Below are 22,304 nucleotides of genomic sequence, written 5' to 3'. Positions count from 1 at the left end.
ATTTCACTAGTGTAACTCGTTCGTTCTATATGAGAATGCAATGAATGTCACTATAAATATTAAGTATGAAGTATTAAGCGCTCGAACTCTCAGACACAGCCCACTGAGTTTCTCGCCGGATCTACTCAGTGGGTCGCGTTTCCGATCCGGTGGTAGATTCTGCGAAGCACGGCTCTTGCTAGGGTTCGTGTTGGCAACGTCATCAGGTTTGAGCCCCGTGAGCTCACCTACAAACTTTAGGGTTACGCTGAAATAGCCCCTAAGGCTATCAGCTTAGGTAGGCAAAAAACAAAAAAAAAATTAAGCGCTCGAAATGACGCATGCCGTTGTAATAAAACATTCAAACAACACGTTGTTTGTAAACACCTGTGTAAGCCGCAACTTTAATTTATAAGGGTCTCGTGTTATGGAATGAAAATTGCATTACAGATGTTGATAAATACTGTAGTCATCAACAAATTAGAATGTTATTTGTGAACAGTTATTGTTGTAATGAATTTTTTTTTACATAAGCACGTGCAGAGAATACTTTGTTGGCTTCCAGTAAGTTCTTATAATAATGAGTGATAACATACAAACAGTCGACTATCACACAGAAACACTAATTAAATTTTCCGGTACAGAAACAAAACAATCTCCACAAGCCTTTGAATATCTTAGTCATATTTTTTCAACTCTTTCGTTATGGTGCTATGCGGTAACCACTTAACATCAAGCTGACTGTAAACACGTTCAACACATGAAACGTATCACAGAATTTTGCTAAATCAACAGGATTTAAACATGAGCGACACTTAATAGAAGATTATTTTGTGTATTAGAAAATTTTAATAAAAAATAAACATTAGCTTCTGCCAAAATAAAATAAGAACTTTGTCACTATAGTAAATATATTATTTTTATGGCTTAGGCGGGTGTGTGAGCCACCTGGTGTTAAGTGGTTACCGGAGCCCATAGACACCTATGACGTAAATGCTGCCACCTACCTCGAGACATAAGTTCTAAGTCTCAGTTTTAACAGTACAACGGCTACCCTACCCTTCAAACCGAAATGCATTTAAATATGGAACTCAACAACTGCTTATCAGATCTTGATAAAATGTATATACAGTCGAATTGAGAACCTCCTCCTTTTTTGAACTCGGTTAACAAACAATTTTAAATAGATAAAAAAAAAAGCCATAAATCAAATTATTAAACAGGATGAAATCGACATCCCTAATGGTTGAGTAATGAAATTGAGCAACGGATGTACCGAGCGTCGCCTCACATTTTTGGCTAAGGGAAATACATCGGTACAGCTACTTTCCTATTTGAATATTCTCAGAAAATCTGATTAGTAACCACTTAGCGTCCGCACAAGACAGTGCAGTTATTCAGATGACCAGTAAACGACAATTTTTATAGCAATCATCATATTTAGTAAAGGTTTACATAGTATTTACGTTCTATATTAGTTTAACGGGTTTTAACTGACAAAAAAAAGAAAGAATTGGAAGATGCATAAAAAATTTAATAGATTATATTACTTAGTAACTCTACACGTATTTTTGAGAATTTTCAACCGCTACTACAGACTCTTGTACCTATAATGACATATGAAATACATATTACGAATAGTTAATGCTTAATATAACATTGACAACCCTGGGTGTGTACTATTCTCTGTGCCTATAGTTTAAAAATTGTGTAAATTTGCGTTCAAATTATTCCTAAGAATGTTTATAGAACAGATAATGATCAATACTACAGTTATTCCTAATACATTTTTTTTTAAATCGTTTATTAATTAAGTATTTAAGTTAATTGAATAAATCACTGACGCTAACATTAATTTAACGGCCCGCTTTGAAGAAAAATGTCAAAGAAATTTAATTATCCTCAAAATCACTTCCGCACAACAAATTTTTCCATATTTATGTTTGTTTCTTCAACTTTGTTTTGAGTGAGTTTTATGTATTATAAATAAAAAATATCAACGCTTTATTTTAATTGATTTTATTCTTAGCATAGATAAGCACATCTGGGGTTTATCGGAAACTAGAGATTCCTCTCTCTTTTTTGAATTGGTTTGCGTCAGAACTAGGTAAGATTTTGGTGTCTATCCGTGGGGCTCACTCACATACGCCCTGACACCAATAAAAACCCGTTTATTTGTACGTATACCGCTGAAGAAGAAAAAAAACGGCGGCAAAAAATATATAATTAATAAATAAATAAAAACGCCGGCACGCCACTTCGTAGTTCAATGCTCCAGGTCGACGATCCACAGTGTACCGTACGCCGCGATCATAAGAAATGTACGCCCAGTCAACCTGGCCGAACGTGGAGGCACGGACGCACATTACGAATCACTTCACGCATTGCATCTCCACGATTTAGCCGGGTTATCAGCCATTAAGCACCCAAGCGGAAAGCTACAGGTGCCGGAATATTAAGAGGTCCCATTGACCTACCAAAACTGAATGTAATCCGCATTAATACACCATTAAGTTTGCATTAGTATTTCATGATAACAGTAAATATTACGAACGATAGCTCGTTTACATTATAGAATAGGAGAGTTGAATTATTTTATAACTCAACCCAAAATTCAGAATAAGTTTGAGCTTAGTATTTATTCTAAAACTTCGCAATGATAAATGACTTCATATATACATCTAAATTTACAAAATATTTTACTCAGTATATTATATAATATTTAGAGCGTGTTTTTTGACAATTTCTTTTCAAAACAATCGTGATAACGCTTCTATTGAACCAAGGTCCGATCGTTACTTGACCGACATTAAATAAACGATCATTATATTGTTTTAACTTTTACCAGGTAATCAATAAGATGAACCGATTTATAATACTCAGTGACGTAATCGGTAAAACGAAAATTAAATAAATAAGTAATTTGAATTAGAAAGTCCGAATCTTAGAGGCACGTAATTCAATAAAAATCAAACCCGTAAAATGTAATATTTCCCGAATCACCACCGATGGTGAATCATGAGCTCGCACGAGCCAAGACTCAGTACGTATGTCTCAAGATGGGTGACGGAATTCATGTTGGAACTATTGAATGACCACATCATTTTATTGGTCTTTAGATTTCACCATATCGTTATATCTTTTAAATTATAATATTAGTGAATCCTTTGACGTTTCACACTATGACCGTCGCAAAACTATAGAAATACCCGTAATTTTTTTAAAGTTGCAAAACTATTGAAATACACTATTTTGTTTTAAAGTTTTTTTTAAACATATACTTAACTATTATTTCCTCGTAATGAACATTTCAAAAATCTTTCAATTTTTATTTAGGTATTGACAAATGTCGGTTAGGTTTTATAAAACTAAAAAAGAAATACCTAAATAGATTTTGTCACATTTCCGTATAATTTATACCTACATGAATATTAATACTGAACACGTAATAAATATTTATGAAAAGACAAATGTTAAGATATATAAAACAATGAATGCATGAAAAATCTGCCATATTCCGTAGTTTGAATTTTATTTTGCTAAAATAGACACACACGAAAGGCGGAATTTAAAGTAGGTAGGTAGGTACTACTATTAGCGTTATCTCCAATCATGTAGTCTTTCATGTCGAAGATTTTGAAAACAGACCTCCCGAAAAAAATTACTAATGAAATTTTAATGTGAAGCCATTAATTAATTTGTACATGTTGATGAATACCTAGAAAGCAACGGAAAGGCGTGGGTGCTTCTATTTGCACCAGGCTTATTTATAACAAGATACACGGCATTCAAGAGATAATAGCACCGCGAAAGTGTTACTCACTAATGGAGTTTCAATTAGTTTCTTGGCGGATAACCGTTTAATCATGTAAGTACAAAAAGTTCATAATTGCTAGGTAGTTCGTGTAACAAAACTGTTGGGCATATTTTGTTTGGCTCAAAACATACGTTTTTTCCTGAAATAATTTTCCGCTTAAACTTATGTTGTAAACAGCGGTCTGTTTTAATAATAGCGGTCTCACGACCTGTTGCTTTGAAATGCTAAAGAATAGAGTTCATTTTGATGTTAGCGTATACATTCTTTTTTTGGTTTTTATTTATTAAAACAAAATTTATTTTCTTGAAATACGAGTCTAAGTTTGAAATCTGTTGGGTTACAGTTTCGAACTAGTTTACACCAGTTTTACTAGATTACAATTTCCAATTAGAAATCCACATAAAAATCGAAAGATAAAAAAACGATTCGGAAAACCCCGGCGGTTATTAGGTACTTAATAATGAGCGATGGGCATTTTCGTTTTGAACGATTTTGCCACACCGTGAAGTCAAAAATTATCCACGGGACATGCTGATTAATTGCATTTAAATACATTAAGAAACATGAATATGCCTGTGCAATCACTTCTGGCATGTTATTATTACGAATGCAAAAGCAGGTAGGTTTCAAAACAACGAACACTCGAACACAAACGCATGCGTTATCACGCGTTATCAATACTGAACTTTATCCGTTTACACTTACTTCGCATTAATTGTATCTACTAGAATAATATAACGCGATAAGATTTATCAATTAAACAAGAGATGCAATTAATGAATTAGCTAAAAAAGCGCTTTTATAGATTATGAGCAAGGTCGACTCACCGGGTCGATGTCCGCCTCCCAGACGTCCTTCAGATCATTGGAGATGTCGAAATAAACCTCCATGTCGGGGCCGGTGTAGCACTACGGCCTCCGACGCGAAAGCACAAGAAACTCCCTCGAGAAAAACTCGCACAACACAACTGTCACCGGCTGTCCTTTCGCCGAGCGGAACTGTACGGTACGTAATGTTCCAAACTATTAAGCAAACAAACTCAAAGAACACTGTGCATTATCACGAGTTTACGTTCAATCGTTTACACTATCGATGCCCATTTGTTGTTGCAATAAAAATGTGTTTTTATGAAGTTTGCCCGAACGCGAGGAATGTTTGGTGCGCCCGTATTCGAGAATCGTACACACTATCGCGGCAGAGGGCGGCCAGCGAATGGTCGCGGACGGCGTTAGCGGCGTGCACGCTCCCCACTTCATGCCGCCCCCTCTTTGATAGCGACACCCAACTTCTCATTCATAACGTGATAGGGGGTAAAAACGACACACGCCAGGGGGTGCCTGCGTCCGGCCCACACAATACTCTACTAATTGTGAACTCTTATATCTCAATGAAGCGCTTCTCGACCGAGATGAAGCCGTGGGAATACACGTTTCCCCTTTGTGTTACTACACACGGTGACACATTTACGTTTATTTAATAAATTCATTGCACTCCACAACGTCGTTCATTATCATAACAAATCCTGCTGACAAATTGTGAAGGCAATAAGATTTTAAGCGAATTTGAAAACATCACAATTAAGTCAGTTCTTCTCTTTTCTTCTTGTTCTTTTCTTTTGTTTTCTTTCTTTCTTTTGTTTTTTCTTTCTTTTTCGTTCTTTCTTTAGTTCCATTCTTTTTGATATGATATGACATTTATTTATTAGACCTCGAAATATTTCAACAATTATTACTATTTTACTTCTTGAATTTTAATTTCAAGGTATGTTTTCAGTAGGTTTTTTTTTGATTATTGTATTCCTTCTTCGAGCCGATGAATTGTCAATGCTATGTATGCCATTATTGTCACATGCATCAGGCCATAAATTAAATACCTTAAGTTATTTTCAATGTTAAATGTATGTGAAGTGGCAGTACTTTTTTAAATAAATAAAATAAATAAATAAAAGTCATGCAATTTTTTTTTGCAACTAATAAACACCTGAGAAGCGTATTCCTTAAGAACTAAACTTTCCCTCAGTTAGCTTGACCACAAATTCGTTTAACGGAATATGCGAATAAGATATGCCTTTCTGAACTTTAAATAACCTACGCTGTAAATGACCACTTTACAAGCTTTTATAACATATTATATTATTTATTATACACAAAAAAAAAAAAACATCAACTGGTGGTAGGACATCTTGTGGGTCCGTACGAGTAGGTACCACCACCCCGGATATTTCTGCCGTGAAGAAGTAATGCATTTCGGTTGGAAGGATCAGATAGCCAAAGTTACTCATGTCTCAAGGTGGGTGGCGTCATTTATATTGTAAGTGTCTATGGGCTCCTGTATCCATTTAACACCAGTTGGGCCGTGAGCTCGTCACCCATCTAAGCAATAACAAATAGTATAAAACTCCGTATTGAGGGCCTTTTCCTGCTAGTTGATGAAAACTAAAAACCCACTTTCCTGAGAAGGCAAAAAGCATCAATGTACATTGATATAAAGTACTCTCTTATGTATGGTATGGGCCAGTGGGAACGCAAAGGGCCATGTTTTTTTTAATGCTTAGAAGGGTGGACGAGTTCACAGCCCACCTGGTGTTAAGTGGTTACTGGAGCCCATAGACATCCACAACGTAAATGCGCCACCCATCTTGAGATGTAAAGTCAATAATTGAATTTTCTCAACCTAATGTTTATTCCAGGGTAACAATTAATAATGATGACTTATAAACAGCTTAGTGTGTGCATAGAGGACGGGGTGGAGGATATGTTGGTAATTTTAAAGAAACAAAAGCGCTGAACATTTCTTTCAGAATCTTTCCAGCACTAATTGAAGTAAATTTCCACCGTTTGGCCAAAATCGGTCATATTTATTTGGTTTAAAACCGTGATATGAGCTATTAATCTATGTCAAAAATTCTATATAGCGACGATAGCTTTTTAATTTAAGTTCCATTTCTGTTCATTAAAAAGGTCTGTAAATAAATTTTACTACACATTAGCACAGATAATCTTTATTCATATTAAATTACAGAGAGTAAAACATTTAAATATCAATTTGTATTATAAAAGATCTTTGAATACTTAATGAATATCTAGTAAAATTATTTACAAAATTGAACTAATTCAAATTAATAAGATTAATATCACATTATAAGCATGCAGGTGTAAAAAAACACCTCGTTGTATACGTACGTGTATAATATACGTTTTACCTATAGCCGATAATGAAGATAACAAAAAATCGTTTTCTTTGATTTATAATATTGCTTACATAGTGTAAGCAATCTGAATTAAAAACACAATACGATAACCATCCAGATAAAATACATCCTGTATATAATGATTTTGCGAAAAGGATACTACCTCATACAAAAAAAAACACTACATTTAATGTTTAGTAGGTTCATGTCTAGTGGTTCATTTTAATTGTATTACATTGCGTGTTATGCGATAAATAAATTTTATTGTTTATTGTAACAAAGAGGAATGCATCATATATGTGCATAAATACTATGTACGTAATAAAACGTAATAAAATAGACATCTACAACGTAAATGCCGCCACCCACCTTGAGATACGGGTTCTAAGGTCTCAGTATAGTTACGAAGGCTGCCGCACCCTTCAAGTGGAAATGCATTACTGCTTCTTCTTCATTATTTTCAAGAGAGCTGGCTGTTTGAATTTCGTGTTGATTAAATTCATTTTCCTGTGTTCCCGGTGGGTGGTGTTATGAAGAGCGAAGGTATATGAGTTTGCAGAGCGGCGATGCCTCCGTGCAGAATGCAGACTCTAGGTACACCGCATTTCACTAAATAATCACTGAACTGAAACAAACGTTAAACACTTTGTAATTTACATCTACCTCTCACTTTGTATTAATAAATGTCTCTTCGACATTGCTAGCGTCAGGAACGCAGTCGCCTATCGCTAAACACTTTTTAATAGGCTTTTATTAGCCTCAGACGTATGTATGTTTGTAACGGAATCTTTGAACATGATTTTGACCCCCTTCAAAACGTCGGATTAACTCGAAATTTGGTATATTTATTAAGGACCGAAGACAATTCGCTTTTTCAAGTTATATTTCTTTAGGCGCGTTATAAAAAATTGATGAGAGTGAAATTTTACGATCCGCGGGCACCGTGACACAAAATTAACAGAATGAAGATTAAATTTTAAATAAGAAAAAAGAAATAAATTTAATAAAAATAAAGTATAACTTCTTACGCGCGTACATAAGTATTAACATTTTTTCTTACACTATTTTTAATTCAAATTTATTAAAAAAATAATTCTATTTTTTACTTGGATTTTCTATAAAAACGTATTTTGTCAGTTTTTTCAAACTATTATTTATTTTTTCCTTACCTAATCACTGGTAGCTTCGAACTACGCGCGGAACTACCTAGCCCACTGAGTTTCTCGCAGAATCTTCTCAGTGGGTCGCAATTCCGATCCGGTGGTAGATTCTGCGAAGCACCGCTTTGGCTAGGGCTAATGTTAGCAAATTCTCTTAAGTTGAGCCCGCGAGCTCACCTAACCGTCCGTGCGTAGCTGCAATAGCTGGCTACCGGCGAATAGGTAGGGGGAAAAAACAGCCAACATCTGCATTAGATCGAAGCGTTGCCTCTTTTTTTTTAAGGGATTTTATGTGACCTGGTAACTAAGACCTTTAGGTCATGTCTTATTTTAGTTTATATTCTTATTTTTATGAAAAATGATAATATGGAGTGAAATGAAATGAAGACGATTAATTTGAGACATTAATCAACTGGGATGAATTACTGACATTTACTGAGATTTTTTCAGTGGACTTTTTGGGAGGATCCCGAGAAGTTACGTCCAGCGGCTTTGTTTCATTTTCCCACATTTGTGCACTTTCACAGATATTAAACAGTTAATAAACCTGAAGAAACACTAAATAGACAAAATAAAACAAATCACACAACTTCACTCCTCGCGTTCCTGCCAAAAAGTCGAGCGTTTCCTCCCTAACTTTATAACACACTACCCTCTTCAATTTCTTAAGTCAGTAGTAAAGTAGGAAGGTCGGTCTACCTCAAAAAGTGTGACCAGCAATTTAAATTATTTTCTTGTTCATTCCGCGCGTATTTTTATTTAAAGTTATACATTGTTATAATAAAAAATTACAATGTAGTAATAATCTATATAATTATGACATTCAGTAAGCGAGTTGCTATACGATTCCAAACTGGCTTATTTATCATTTACTTTCGTCACTCATTACCTACAATCCAATTGTAACGTACATAATTAAGCAACTTTGATAATAATTGAGGAATTCTATACGAATTTATTGTTTTATATTATTGAATTATGTAATTTCGTTTTATCAGTGTACGTGTAGTGGTGACGAATCGGTTAACAAAGTTTTGTTATACTCGGCTAAATTAATATTAATTGGACATAATAATAATAACTGTAAATCACGCATATTCATTGGACTCCCACTTTACTGGTGGTAGGACCTCCTGTGGATTCGCGCGGGTGGGTAACACCGCCCTGCCTATTTCTGCCGTGAAGCAGTAATGCGTTTCGGTTTGAAGGGTGGGGCAGCCCTTGTAACTATACTGAGACCTTAGAACTTATATCTCAAGGTGGGTGGCGCATTTACGTTGTGGATGTCTATGGGCTCCAGTAACCACTCAACACCAGGTGGGTTGTGAGCTCGTCCACCCATCTAAGCAATAAATAAAAAAAATCTGCAATTTAAGATTCTTTGAGCTATGGATACCAGAGACTGATAAACATACTGGTATATGTTTAAATATATATAAAAACACCCAGTCAAAGAGCAAACAAACCTGTTCATTACAAGAATGTTTGCCCGATGTGGGAATCGAACCCACGACCCTTGGCGCAACAGAGGCGCTAACTTCTACACCACTGAGTCAGGACATACCGCGGTCTACATGGTACCAACTTACTGTAACATCGTATACAGGCCTTTAGAACGGAAACGCTGTGGGTTTGATAGAGAATTAGGCGGATGGTGGTGCTATAGGCTCACAATACGACGTACCGCTAATTATAACAGTGATCGGGCGATACATGTTAGGTCATATTTATAACATGAGTTAGACGCACATAATATAAATGCTGACATAATTGCATTAAGCTGGATATAAGTACATCGGGCGTATTACGCATTAGGCCATGTTTAGGTTTATTGCCTTTCATATTTATATTCGTTAGCTTCTTCTTCTTTATTTTTTGGCTCCGGCACGGTTTGTGCATTAGCCAGCGTCAAGTAATAATATTTTTATAATTCGCCGTTTTAATTATTTACAGTTTATGAATAATAATAAAACAAAAGAAACTTAATCAATTGGCATGAAATTAAATGAAATGAGATGAAATGATATGATATGGGATGAAATATAATCTCAGTAAAATGGTGGTCATTTACTGAGACTTTTTCAATTGACTTTTTAGAGGATCCCGAGAAGTTACGTTCAGCGGCTTTGTTTCATTTTCCCACATCGGTGCACTTTCACAGATACTAAACAGTTAATAAACCACCGTCATTACACATTTAAACCTGAAGAAACACTAAATAGACAAAATAAAACAAATCACACAACTTCACTCCTCGCGTTCCCGCCAAAAAGTCACTCGTTAGCTTGGCGATGGCAAAGGGTTTCGGTCTTGGGAACGATACTTTAATAGACATTAGGCACGGGATTTCCGGACTGAATTTAATACAGTGTTCAACTTAGATATGTCGACTCTTAGTGGGAGTCTTAATTTTTGCTTACAAAGGGCTCAGAGTACTTTTTTATTTCTTACGATTGGTGAACGAACCCACGACCAACCTGATGTTAAGTAGTTACCGGAGCCTATAGACATCAAGAATGTAAATTTCAACATCCACTTTAAGAGATTAATTTCATGTCTCAGTTCTATTAGTACAATAACATAATATATGGTATGGATATAATATTAATCTTACATAAGTGTTTTGATAATGACAGTTTGTATAAAATACATTAACTAAATTTATGAAATATGATTTTTTTTAATTTATTTAATATGCTGGTGCAACGAAATTGTTTTTATAGTTTTTTACACAAAAAAAAAACGTTTCCGAGAATTTACAAACTAAATTAGATACTTACGGGGGGAGTTCCCTACACATTACGATTATTTCAAACAAATAAATGTATGTAATGCACGTTGCATTTTTTTTTATTATACCGCCATTTCGGAAATGGAGTCCAGACTTTACTGTCACACATGTCAACAGATTATCCAAAATAGTTCTGAAAAGTTTTCTTACGTAATAATAGAACGTTTCGAAAAAAAAAACTCAAATTTCAAATTACCAATTGCGCGGTCTCGTCTTCAGCCGAGGCAATTACAACGTTCCTCTTCATCTTGATAGCTTGCTGCAAGGCGCGCTCGGGCTGAGGACCGAGAGCGCGGAGCTCATGCCGACCGAGATGGACGCCACTGTACGGCACGTTTACACTGCCGTCTATGCAGCTCTTCTCGTAACTACAATAGTGTTCAATTATTATTTTACGTTTGTTAAAACTATTCTCTTGGGCTAATAAAGCGTCAAATATTCTAAACCGGTTGTTTCCTTTGCAACTCATCTATACGCCCGCTGATTACATTTCTCCCATCCCCGAATGAAAAGTCGTCGTGACCTAAAGGATAAGACGTCCGCTGCATTCGTATGTAGCGTTGCAGCGGTTTTCGAATCTCGAACACGTGTACAATTTTTTCTAATGAAATAGGTAAATAACAAATCTTCACGATTTACTTCCACGGTGAAGGAATGACATCGTGTAATAAAAATCAAACCGGCAAGATTATAATTTGCGTAAATACTGGTGGTAGGACGTCTTGTGAGTCCGCACGGGTTGGTACCACCACCCTGCCTAGTTTTGCCATGAAGCAGTAATGCGTTTCGGTTTGAAGGGTGGAGCAGCCGTTATACTGAGACCTTAGAACTCATATCTCAAGGTGGGTGGCGTCATTTACGTTGTAGATGTCTATAGGCACACCAGGTAGGCCGTGAGCTCGTCCACCCATCTAAGCAATATAAAATATATAAATAAAATCTAGTTAATATTTAAAAATCCCGCCAAAATTCCATCAATATACATTTAAAGTGAATGACCAGTGAAGTCGTTTGAACTGTTTCGTTCTATCGATTCACATTATATTGTTAACAAAATCGATACTCGAGTCATGTCTTTATTTTTAATTGTGTTTCTCATAAAACTATTTCGAAAAGAAATACTCACAGGAGATTGGACCTTATATCGACGACGCAGCATTTGTCTTCGCAGATCAACGAGAAAAAATCTGAGAGACTTATCCTGGGACAGATCTCGACGAACAGTACTTCCATTGGAATTTCTACTTGATCCTAAAAAAAAACAATAGAACATTCTGTTTTTAAACATTACTTTCTTCAGTCAGTTGAGACGTATGTCTTACAACGCCCCTAGTTTCTTTAGATCAGTAGTTTTTAAAGCCTACTCAGTTTCTCGCCTGATCTTCTTAGTGGGTCGCGTTTCCGAACTGGTAATAGATCCTGTGAAGCACTGCTCTTGCTAGGGTTCGTGTTAGCAACGTCATTACGTTTGAGCCCCGCGAGCTCACTTACTAGCTCGGTGAATCTAGAATAACCCCTCGAGGTTACTAGTATAGGCAGGAAAAAAAAGCTGTTAAAACAAAAAAAACTTACCATAGAGTCTTTTTTAACAGTGTCATTCGTGAATCTTCTGTAACTGATGCTTCTTGGCGAGCTACGACACATATCTATAGCTTCCTAAAACATTATTTATAGATAAATATTATTATCGATTTTTTGAGCATGAACAACTTCTCCACGCCGTTCGTTAGTCTCACCTTGACACATTCTCCTATGTCGATTTCGGGTAAATCGGAGAACAACAATATACATTCGTTGAATCCGGATTCTAGTAAAGTGTCACGCAATTGCCTCAATATTCCGACACCCATAAATAAAGGCAACGAGGGACCTTCGACCAGAAAGGCGTCCCATAGATGAACTATTTTGTGTAGCGGAAAAACATCTGAAAGAGATAAAAATTAATTGGGTAATCAAATTATATGTAAAACGTGTCTTGGATAAATAATTTAAATATGTAATGTTCTGAGATTTAACATTCTTCTGAGGATCTGAAAGGTGTATATAGTCTGTCGCTTTCTCACAAAACGAGTGGTAATCTATCTCTATATATAAAAATGAATTGCTGTTCGTTAGTCTCGCTAAAACTCGAGAACGGCTGAACCGATATGGCTAATTTTGGTCTTGAATTATTGGTGGAAGTCCAGAGAAGGTTTAAAAGGTAAATAAAAATAAAAATGCTCGGATTTAAAAATAACAATTTTGTTTTTCCTTTGATGTGTCCCCGTCGAACGGATTCCTTTTGTTTGTTTTAAGTTTATTTTATACAAAAGTTTACGTCTTTTATTTATCGATTGAGGCACTACGAAGTTTGCCGGGTCAGTTAGTATTGTATAAAATGTCATTTATGAATAATGACGTCGTTGTTAAAAATAGCGCGTCCCTATATTATAAGATAATTAATTAATTTCAAATATAATAACCACTACGCAGCCTGTATAACAATTGAATAGCTATGATGTTCACGGGGCGCGGAGAGGCACGTGTGTAAAAATAAGCGTAACAGACGTAATATAAAAAAACGAGCTAATTATTATTACTAAAGTGGAAGGAAAGAGAAGTCGAGGAATATTGCCAACCCGGTGGACGGACATTATCAAGGAGGCCACAAACACCAGCGTCCCGGGCGCCATTAAGCAGGCCGAATGCAGGCCACATTGGAGGAAGCTGGTGCAAAAACTGGACCAAGGTGGTCACGACCCTCAGTAATGAGGAAACGACAAAGAAGAAGAAGAATTATTATTAATATTCTCTAGTATATCGGTTACAGAACTTATAGATTGACAAAATGAATTCCTGACGTACTATTAATTGTACGTGTCACACAGTTATATACTAAGTATTACACTGTCTTGGTGGCGGTAGGATTTAATTGAGATTTTGCAATTCAATAAGTCATCATAAAAATTGGAACTGTGTGTCGGTTACTATCTAACTGAAAGATTCTGAGAACGTTTAAGCCACTACGGTTGATAAAAAAATCCTACACCAAATAAAAATCGTGGTATATCTATACTAATATATAAATCTACAGTGGTTTTTACGGATGTTCATTTATAACTACTGAACCATGCATCCGATTGACTTTAAACTTGGTATCCATGTAGAAAATACATGTACTTAATGGATAGGCTAATATTTATATGAGTGTTGGTCTCCCTAATAATAATGACAATAAATAATAATGTTAATTTTAAATGTCCAGCGAAGCGGGCGAATACGGATAGTATATTTATATAACTAGTGACAAACGAGAACTGTAATTTATTATTGATCATGAAAATGAGACGGCAGATTTTTTCCTACTTCCTTGACACTTATCGTTACATTTTGGGTAATTCATGCTATATCTTTATAAATTATAGTCTATATGTTATTCTGATGTGTCAGCTATATTATTGTAAAGTTTCATCAAAATCCATTGAGTAGTTTTTGCGTGAAAGAGTAACAAACAAACATCCATACATTCTTACAAACTTTCGCGTTTATAATATTAGTCGAATATAGGAAATAGGAGCGTCCAGGAACTCCATGTAACTCTCCCCGGTGCGTATCTGCATTTACATCGGGGACCTAGGATACCTTCCGGGGCGAATTCTTCAACCTTCCCCCGATTGGATATATATAGGTTTACCCAGGTTTGCCCAACGTGTGCACTAACAATCAGACCGTAAGTACCCGGTTACGAACGGTGCTTTTAGGTACCTCAAGCACCGGTCACCGTCCTCGTCGAACCCGTCGCTTGCGACGAAGGGCTCGACGAGTAAATTAACCCACAGACACAGCCCACTGATTTTCTCGCTGGATCTTCTCAGTGGGTCGCGTTTCCAATCCGGTGGTAGATTCTGCGAAGCACTGCTCTTGCTAGGGTTATTGTTAGCAACATTGTCAGGTTTGAGCCTCGTGAGCTCACCCACTTGTTAGGATTACGCTGAAATGGTCTCTCAAGGCCATCGGCTTACGTAGGAAAACAAAGTACCCGGTTTCATCTGAAGATAATATGATAGGCATCTATGAATGAACCTGAGTGACTCACGCGAGAACATAGTGAGGAACCAAGGTATGGCGAAGAGTTCCGGCACGAAGTTGATGTCGTGGAGGTGGGTCGCGAGTCGGGGCTCGTGGAAGGCCGCCATCTGCCAGAACTTCGCAAGGTACTCCTTTATGACGGCACTATTGTCCTTCAAAAAGAACTTGTGCAAGAACTTCGGCACGAACGCACTGAGGCACGCGAATGCCCGAGCTGTGAATAAATCACGTGTTTTCATTTTATTTTATTTTGTATTGCTTAGATCAGGGGTTCCCAAACTTATTGCCTACTTTGAGAATAAATTATTTTTTAGCGCACCCATTTTTTCATCTACTTAAAAACGACTATAGCGAGAGCTCAGTAGGTGCCTAAGAGTCCTCCTAGATGAAATTACAAATCGCCTCCCAAGCCTCTACACAACGCCCTCATTTTTCTCTGGGTCTCTTACCGCCCCCCTTTAAGCCTGCAGCGCCCACAAGGGGGCGTTATCGCCCACTTTGGGAAAGGCTAGCTTAGATGGATGGACGAGCTCAACGTCGACCTGATGTTAAATGGTTACCGGAGCCCATAGACAACGTAAAAGCCGCCGCCCACCTTGAGATGTGAGTTCTAAGGTCTCAAACAGCTGCCTCGACCCTTCAAACTGAAACGCATTACTGCTTCACGGCAGAAATAGGCAGGGCGGCGGTACCTACCCGTAGTATTAACGCAAATTATAATTTTGCGGGTTTGATTTTTATTACACGATGTTATTTATTCCTTCACTGTGGAAGTCAATCGTGAACATTTGTTAAGTACGTATTTCGTTAGAAAAATTGGTACTTGCTAGCGGGATTCGAACACCGGTGCATCGCTACAGACGATGCATTAGACGTCAGGTGCATTCGTATGTAGCATTTACGTTGTAGATATCTGTGGGCTCCGGTAACGACTTAACACCAGGTGGGCCGTGAGATCGTCCAGCCACCTATGCGATACAAAAAAAGGAAATTTTAAGGCACATTACCTTCATTACAGAAGTTAAGGTACATGAATGGTGCCGTCAGAGAATCGAGTCCTTGCCAATACACGTATTGAGGGTTGGTCAGTAGCCACGCCTTGAGGAGCCTCTTGAGCGTTCTGTGGCCAGCCGAGCCGCATAGCAACCAACAGTACTGATGACAACGCGGTATGTCCACATCTATCTGTCGTGAATGTTCTAATTAAAAATGCGGGTGACACATTGAAAATGAGTTTTGTTATTTTTAAACCGACTCCAAAAAAGAAGAAGGTTCTATTGAGAACCTCATCCTTTGAATTGTCACATAGGTGAGGTCAAACGCAAAACAAAAACCGTTGTGTAACAAACAAGAAAAAAAAAAAAAAGTGTGTGTGTCCGCTCCGACGCACGACTGGAGTTTACTGGATATAAAAAATTAAACGAAACAATACGAGAAATAGTTCTATATTACGACAACACGATACACTACAGATTATTAACAAATTAACGAGACACAAAACAAACGACTAACAAATATATGAAAATACAATAATGAGAGAAACGCGCGATCAGTACGAGGCTTTGTGGCGGACTGCCGGCGCAGCAGCCCGGCGTCACCTGCGATAACGCATTTCGTGTGACATGCGCAATCAGGCGCATAACGCATTTCGTGTGACATGCTAGTACGATTTTGGTCCCCATAATTTTCATACCCCGGGCCTATATATGTAAATCGATTCTAAAGGAGTAAACTCCAAAAACATGCAAAAATAATACTTTGTTTTTCTACGTGAACGTATATTAAAAAAAAAAAAAAAAAATTTTATTCTACATTTATAGGTCCCATGAGCTTAAGATATTTTCAACGGACACGATGAGAACGTACAAATGACAAGATCCTGAAGAATTGGTAAGCCGGAAGTGCATTTTGCTTATGGGTTTGCAGTATAAAAAATAAATACAATTTCTTCTTTAATTTCTCAAAAGATGACTGCTTCACGCCCGAAATAAGCAAAACGTACAGCCTATAGCTAGTAGTTATACAAATTTAAATGTTGCCGTATGAATTTTTTCCTAAAAATGACAATTCGTACAATTAATTTCTGATAATATGCCTTAAGTGTGCTCTCGCAGTGTTCCTCACTTTTGAAAGCCGTAATTTTTCCCTGATGATGCTCCTCAATCTATGTCTGTCCTTAGTATCATAGTGAGCATCACGCAGCTTGGTGTTGAGCTGATTTGGTCGGACCATGTTATTGGACTGCGCCCTCTTAGTTTTCGTCCGTTAATTTTCCCAGCAACCATCACCTATTAAATGTAATAAGGCAAAAATTGGAAACTCACCTGTCTGTCGGTAGGCGTGGGTGTCTCTTTATCAATCCTCTCGTACTGTTCTTCTATATCTCCGACAACACCCAGTAGGGCTGCCCACACATCGCCGCGCACTAATGGTGGGATATCGATTTCTGCTTCTGCTCTTATATATGGAGCTGTATATGGATAGCCCTAGAATTATGTTTTTGTTATAATAAATCGTCTAAATAGATATTGCGTCTAAAATTAATATATATTGATGATTTCAAAGGTAATTTCACTCACGACTTAACGTGGACATTAATTTAAAAAAAAAAATTGATTAAGAGAACACCCTTTACCACAGATTAACTTGTTTTTTTAGAGAAAATAGAACATGACATCTAACTATGGAGAGTAGAGGGAGGGAGAACTGTCATATGAGATGGACAAGTTGAAAGTATACAGCTGTGACCAGCAAATTACAGCTCAAAAACCCACCAAAATACCACAAGCGTATCAATTAGTATGATATGTATGTATGTAAACAAAGTGAAGTGTGCAGGATTTAAAAAAATCTAACAATTTTCGTTCTATTTTTAAAATTGCACCATTTGCAAATCTGCGTCACGCTTTTCCATAGACCATTTTGCCTTTTTTTTTTATTAGTGAAATAGGTACATAAGCTAAGTTTTTTTATTTTTATCTTAGATGGGTAGACGAGCTCACAACGCACCTGGTGTTAAGTGATTACTGGAGCCCATAGACATCTACGGCGTAAATGTGCCACCCACCTTGAGATGTAAGTTCTAAAGTCTCAAGTATAGTTACAACGGCTGCCCCACCCTTCAAACCGAAACGCATTGCTGCTTCACGGGAGAAATAGGGTTGGTGGTACCTACCCGTGTGGACTCACATGAGGTCCTACCTCCAGTAAAACTGCTCATTACATACAACTTACATGCAACAGTCTCTGGAACCATAGCAATCTATAGAATTGGTATTCCGTATCCCTCTCTCGTATTGTTTTCGGTAACGTGACGGCGTCATTTTGTTTCTTTCGTTCGTGCATGAGCGGATAGTAGTCGTGGGCTGATACATGACTGAGTCTGGACTGCAGCAGCTCGATGCTGTATTTCGCGATGCGGCGATCATATAGGACTCCAGTTTTACCGCCTATAGTACAACCGTCGAGGAGGATAGCGCTAAAATCAATATCATGTACACTCATTTTTAAGTGATGCGTGATTGACGCTGATGCCACAGCCCAATGATCAGTTCTTCAATTAAATTTTTTATTCAAATATGATATTCGGTTTTTTGTGATTAGAAACTATGAATATGGACACACTTTAGAGATGTGCAATATCTTATAGATAGTACAATAAATAGTAGTCATATATTATTATATTGACTCTGAGATTTGTGATAAGTATCTTTGCATCTTCTCAAATTTCTATCTTGAATGCTGATTGTAGGGCATCATAACAACCTGACAGGGACTGTTTTCACCATTCTATCTGTTTATGCTATGAAGCCAAAATATTTAAATAAAACATTAAATTCTTACACAGGTATAGACAGTATGGGTGGACTGTTTTTGATCAAACCATTTCTCTTCAACTCAACTTGTATATCACCACCGGCCAGTTGCCACCAATGATAGAGATACTGTAATTTACAGCCCATCAATCCTCGCGGCGGTTTCACAGCACACATTTCCTTGGTATCAACATTAGACAAGTCCTGGAGTATTTCGGTGATTGTCGCTCTTTTACTAGGGCAAATTTGGAGGCATTTTTCTATTAAGGTCTGAAGGTATTTAGGTAATTGCTGAAATTAAATTTTATGATAGATCATAATCACTTTCCGCCAGGCAAGTCTTTTGCTTGTCTGCTTATGAAGACATTAAAATACCAGTTCTACTTACCTTCTATTAACCTGTTGTATTACTGTTAATGTTATTTTGTTTGTCTCATGTTTGGTAGCAATACTATAATGATTATACCATGGAGTCTATTTTTTGTTATTGTTTCATATATATTTATTTCTCATAATACCTTTGTATGAGGTATATAGTGAATTAATGAAATGCGAACAACATTACCAGAATTTATATATGTTTATGTAAGTAAAATTTATTTTTGGTATAATTTAGGTTTGTAGTTTGTTTGTGTATCAATTTTTGCTAGTTTTATTACATCTTGTTTGCGTAAAAGATATAGTTACTTCATCAGATGACAAACCAACTTGTCTACCCATGATAAACTTATGAATATACTTACTTCATATTCCTCAATGCTGTTATGCTCTCTTGCAATTCTTTTAGCAGGGTCATTAACATGCACCAAGCCAAGTATTCTTCTCAATATTGGACCTGGTTTTAATTTAGCCCAAAGCTTTCCGATACACAACTCTAACAAAATGACACCAAATGTCCAAATGTCTGCTGTAGGACCACCACTGTTCAATATTGTTTCTGGACTTAGGTATCTTGGTTGACTAGAAAAGAAAAAAATCAAACCTTTATGAAGTTTAATTCATGTCATTAAACATAATAAAATTATTGTATTTATTAATTAGGTCTTCAAGTAGTATTAGTACACACTTTAACTATTTCTGTTCTGAACCAGTTGTAAGCTTTTTTTTTAGGTAAATGGCATTAGCATTAGCATTCAGTGTCTATGGAATTTGAACGCCTATGGATTCCAATAACCACATAATACATATGGGATGTTTGCCATCTACAGAAGTAGATTGCCAGCTATGTGTCCTAGATAAGATAAAACTCAACAACTTTATCTTAACATTAATCAAATTAAGATAATTATGAAAATGATCAACAAGTGCTGAATTTAATGCTAATAAACCATATTTTATGCTAATTAGCATTCAAGATAATTCCAATTTGATTTTGGATATTATTTACAGGGTTGCCTTCAAATTTTTACTTACCCAAGTGGAAATGCAACTTCACTACCTCCATATGTCATGTAAAATATACCATAATTGAATAGTTTTACTTTTCCATTCAAATCTATCAAAATATTGTCATCAGAGAGTGTTCTGTGGGTAATATTATTTGCATGCAAATATTGCAGTCCATTGGCAACCTGTCTGGCTACATTTATTATTTCCTCTGTGGATAACTTTTTTTTGAGATCAGCTAATGACTTTCCTATAACTTCAGCCACAACTATTATTCTCTCTGTAAGAAGTAATTGGTTTCATATTTTGAAAAACAGTTTCTGTTACTCTTTTATTTAATTACTTATAATTCGTCACAATCGGTACAGAAAATTGCTCTCAGAACAACAAACAAACCTATTTGACATATTGGTAGAAGAACCTAAAAAGTGCTGCGATAAGCACTAATACTCTTAACTTGGAAAAGTTATTGCTTTTGTTATTGTTATGCCTTTATTTTCACTCATTATTTTTCCACAGCAATCATCACAATTTTAAGGCTGTTCCAGCCTTCAAACTACAAGGCAGGTTTGATTCAAAACAGACATAGATATGGTACGTATCCATGAGGATTTACAATATACTTTATCAATTTTTTTTATTTATTGCATATATGGGTGAACGAGCTCACAGCCCGCGCGGTGTTAAGTGGTTACCGGAGCCCATAGATATCTACAACATAAATGCTGCCACCCACCTTGAGATATGAGTTCTAAGGTCTCACTCAATATAGTTAAAACAGCTGCCCCACCCTTCAAAACGAAACACATTACTACTTCACAGTAGAAATAGGTAGGGTGGTGGTATCTACCCGTGCGGACTCACATGAGGTTCTACCTCCAGTAAAAAATATATGCTAATGTGTGCAACAGTAGTAATTAAATTATTTTTATTCTACAAAGGCCAGTAAGTAAGCCACACTAAAAGTAGTAAGTGTGAGTTCTTCATGAAATTCTTATTTTAATCTTCAAAATCTGGCACAAACATATGAAAAAATAAAAAATGCAATCTGGAGCAGTTCTGTTAATATTATTCCTCAAAATGTGTTCAGGTAATTTTTCTATTTCTTGTAGTTTATGATTTAAGTTAGATTTTATTTTGACTGACTACAACTTTACCATGTTTTCCACGTATTATGTCCAAGTAAGTGCACAAATTTGGGTGTTCTATGGACAGCAGTCTTTGTGCACGTCCTAAGATTGATATAGAACTGGGAGTAAGGGGCAGTCCATTACTTCCACAAGTTTCACCAGGGTGACTCTTAGCGAAAAACGTGCATGCAGCAAATTTGTAATTTTCTTCATGGTCACTGTGCATTTTATATATATCTTTTTATATTGTTACATAAAACTGTAATAAAATTAACTGTTAATTTTTTTCTTGATGTTTATTTTTTATCGTTTGCACTGAAGTAGGAAACCTAATCGTTTGTGAGTTTATGTCAGTTTGTTTATTTTTTTATTTTGGCATCGCGCGGTTTGCGCATATGCCACTGACAAAAGTAGGGAAACGTTTATCACGATTTAAAAGGACATTACTCATACTATGATAGTACAGATTTTATTTATAATTTCAAATTATTATTTAACAGGAAAAACATGAAAGAAGAGCTTTGATAATAATAATAATAATATTTATTCAAGCCTCTTAAAATACAAACACGTACAAGAATTCTTAACACTAGTATAATAATATACATGGCTTTTTTATGAGGTATACAATAACAATATTCCCTGACTTATAAGCTAGGAAAACCTGTGTTACAAAAGTCAGTGGTTCAGTGCTAGGTCACCAGGTAAAGAAAGTTAACCAGGAAGAGCGATCTGTAAGAATATAGTACGTACGTGTGTGTGTGTGTGTGTGTGTGTGTGTGTGTGTGTGTGAGAGAGAGAGTGTGTGTGTATGTGTGTCATACAATAAAGTATAATAAAATATTAAGTTAAAATTAGCTACAATAAATGAACAGTACATATATCATACTATATATACATATATCATTATACATTTTTACAACACGACTTGTTCTGTTTCAAAATAGTCTAAGCTTAAGAGCCAAGAC

The 22,304-nt window shown here is 36.3% G+C and overlaps 2 protein-coding genes and 1 long non-coding RNA gene across 3 annotated transcripts in view; 1 reads left to right on the top strand and 2 right to left on the bottom strand.

The window, feature by feature from the left end:
* LOC101743362 (cyclic AMP response element-binding protein A) overlaps positions 1 to 5,039 on the bottom strand; it is a 146,237-nt gene extending 141,198 nt beyond the window's left edge. Inside the window, exon 1 of the mRNA XM_004927904.5 lies at positions 4,624 to 5,039. Coding sequence (XP_004927961.1) covers positions 4,624 to 4,686 — 63 coding nt within the window. The 5' untranslated portion in view covers positions 4,687 to 5,039. The remainder of the gene's footprint in view (positions 1 to 4,623) is intronic.
* LOC134199954 (uncharacterized) lies at positions 1,283 to 4,992 on the top strand. The gene is made up of 2 exons (XR_009974650.1): positions 1,283 to 3,847; positions 4,602 to 4,992. It is a non-coding gene; the product is annotated as an uncharacterized LOC134199954 (long non-coding RNA).
* Positions 5,040 to 6,781: 1,742 nt separating the features above from the next.
* On the bottom strand, positions 6,782 to 21,748 carry LOC101743643 (TBC domain-containing protein kinase-like protein). Its single transcript, XM_004927906.5, has 13 exons — positions 21,364 to 21,748; positions 20,234 to 20,486; positions 19,564 to 19,780; positions 18,849 to 19,111; positions 18,240 to 18,483; positions 17,330 to 17,491; positions 16,013 to 16,190; positions 15,013 to 15,219; positions 12,674 to 12,861; positions 12,510 to 12,593; positions 12,064 to 12,188; positions 11,134 to 11,305; positions 6,782 to 7,611 (listed from the first exon to the last, which is right to left on the bottom strand). The coding sequence occupies exons 1-13, from the start codon at positions 21,560 to 21,562 to the stop codon at positions 7,486 to 7,488; spliced, it is 2,418 nt and encodes an 805-aa protein (XP_004927963.1). The 5' UTR covers positions 21,563 to 21,748; the 3' UTR covers positions 6,782 to 7,485.
* Positions 21,749 to 22,304: the final 556 nt, after the last annotated feature.

The sequence above is a fragment of the Bombyx mori genome, chromosome 13 (genome assembly GCF_030269925.1).
Source record: "Bombyx mori chromosome 13, ASM3026992v2".
Taxonomy (NCBI): Eukaryota; Metazoa; Arthropoda; class Insecta; order Lepidoptera; family Bombycidae; genus Bombyx; species Bombyx mori.
The sequence above is the reverse complement of the archived record's forward strand: the minus strand, read 5'-3'. Positions and strand labels throughout refer to the sequence as shown.

Coding starts and splice junctions, on each gene's coding strand:
- LOC101743643 (XM_004927906.5), bottom strand. CDS start 21,562: ATGCACAGTGACCATGAAGAAAATTACAAATTTGCTGCATGCACGTTT. Junction 18,484..18,848: donor CCCATACTGTCTATACCTGT/GTAAGAATTTAA, acceptor TATTGATTTTAG/CGCTATCCTCCTCGACGGTT. Junction 12,862..15,012: donor GTTCCTCACTATGTTCTCGC/GTGAGTCACTCA, acceptor TATCTCTTTCAG/ATGTTTTTCCGCTACACAAA.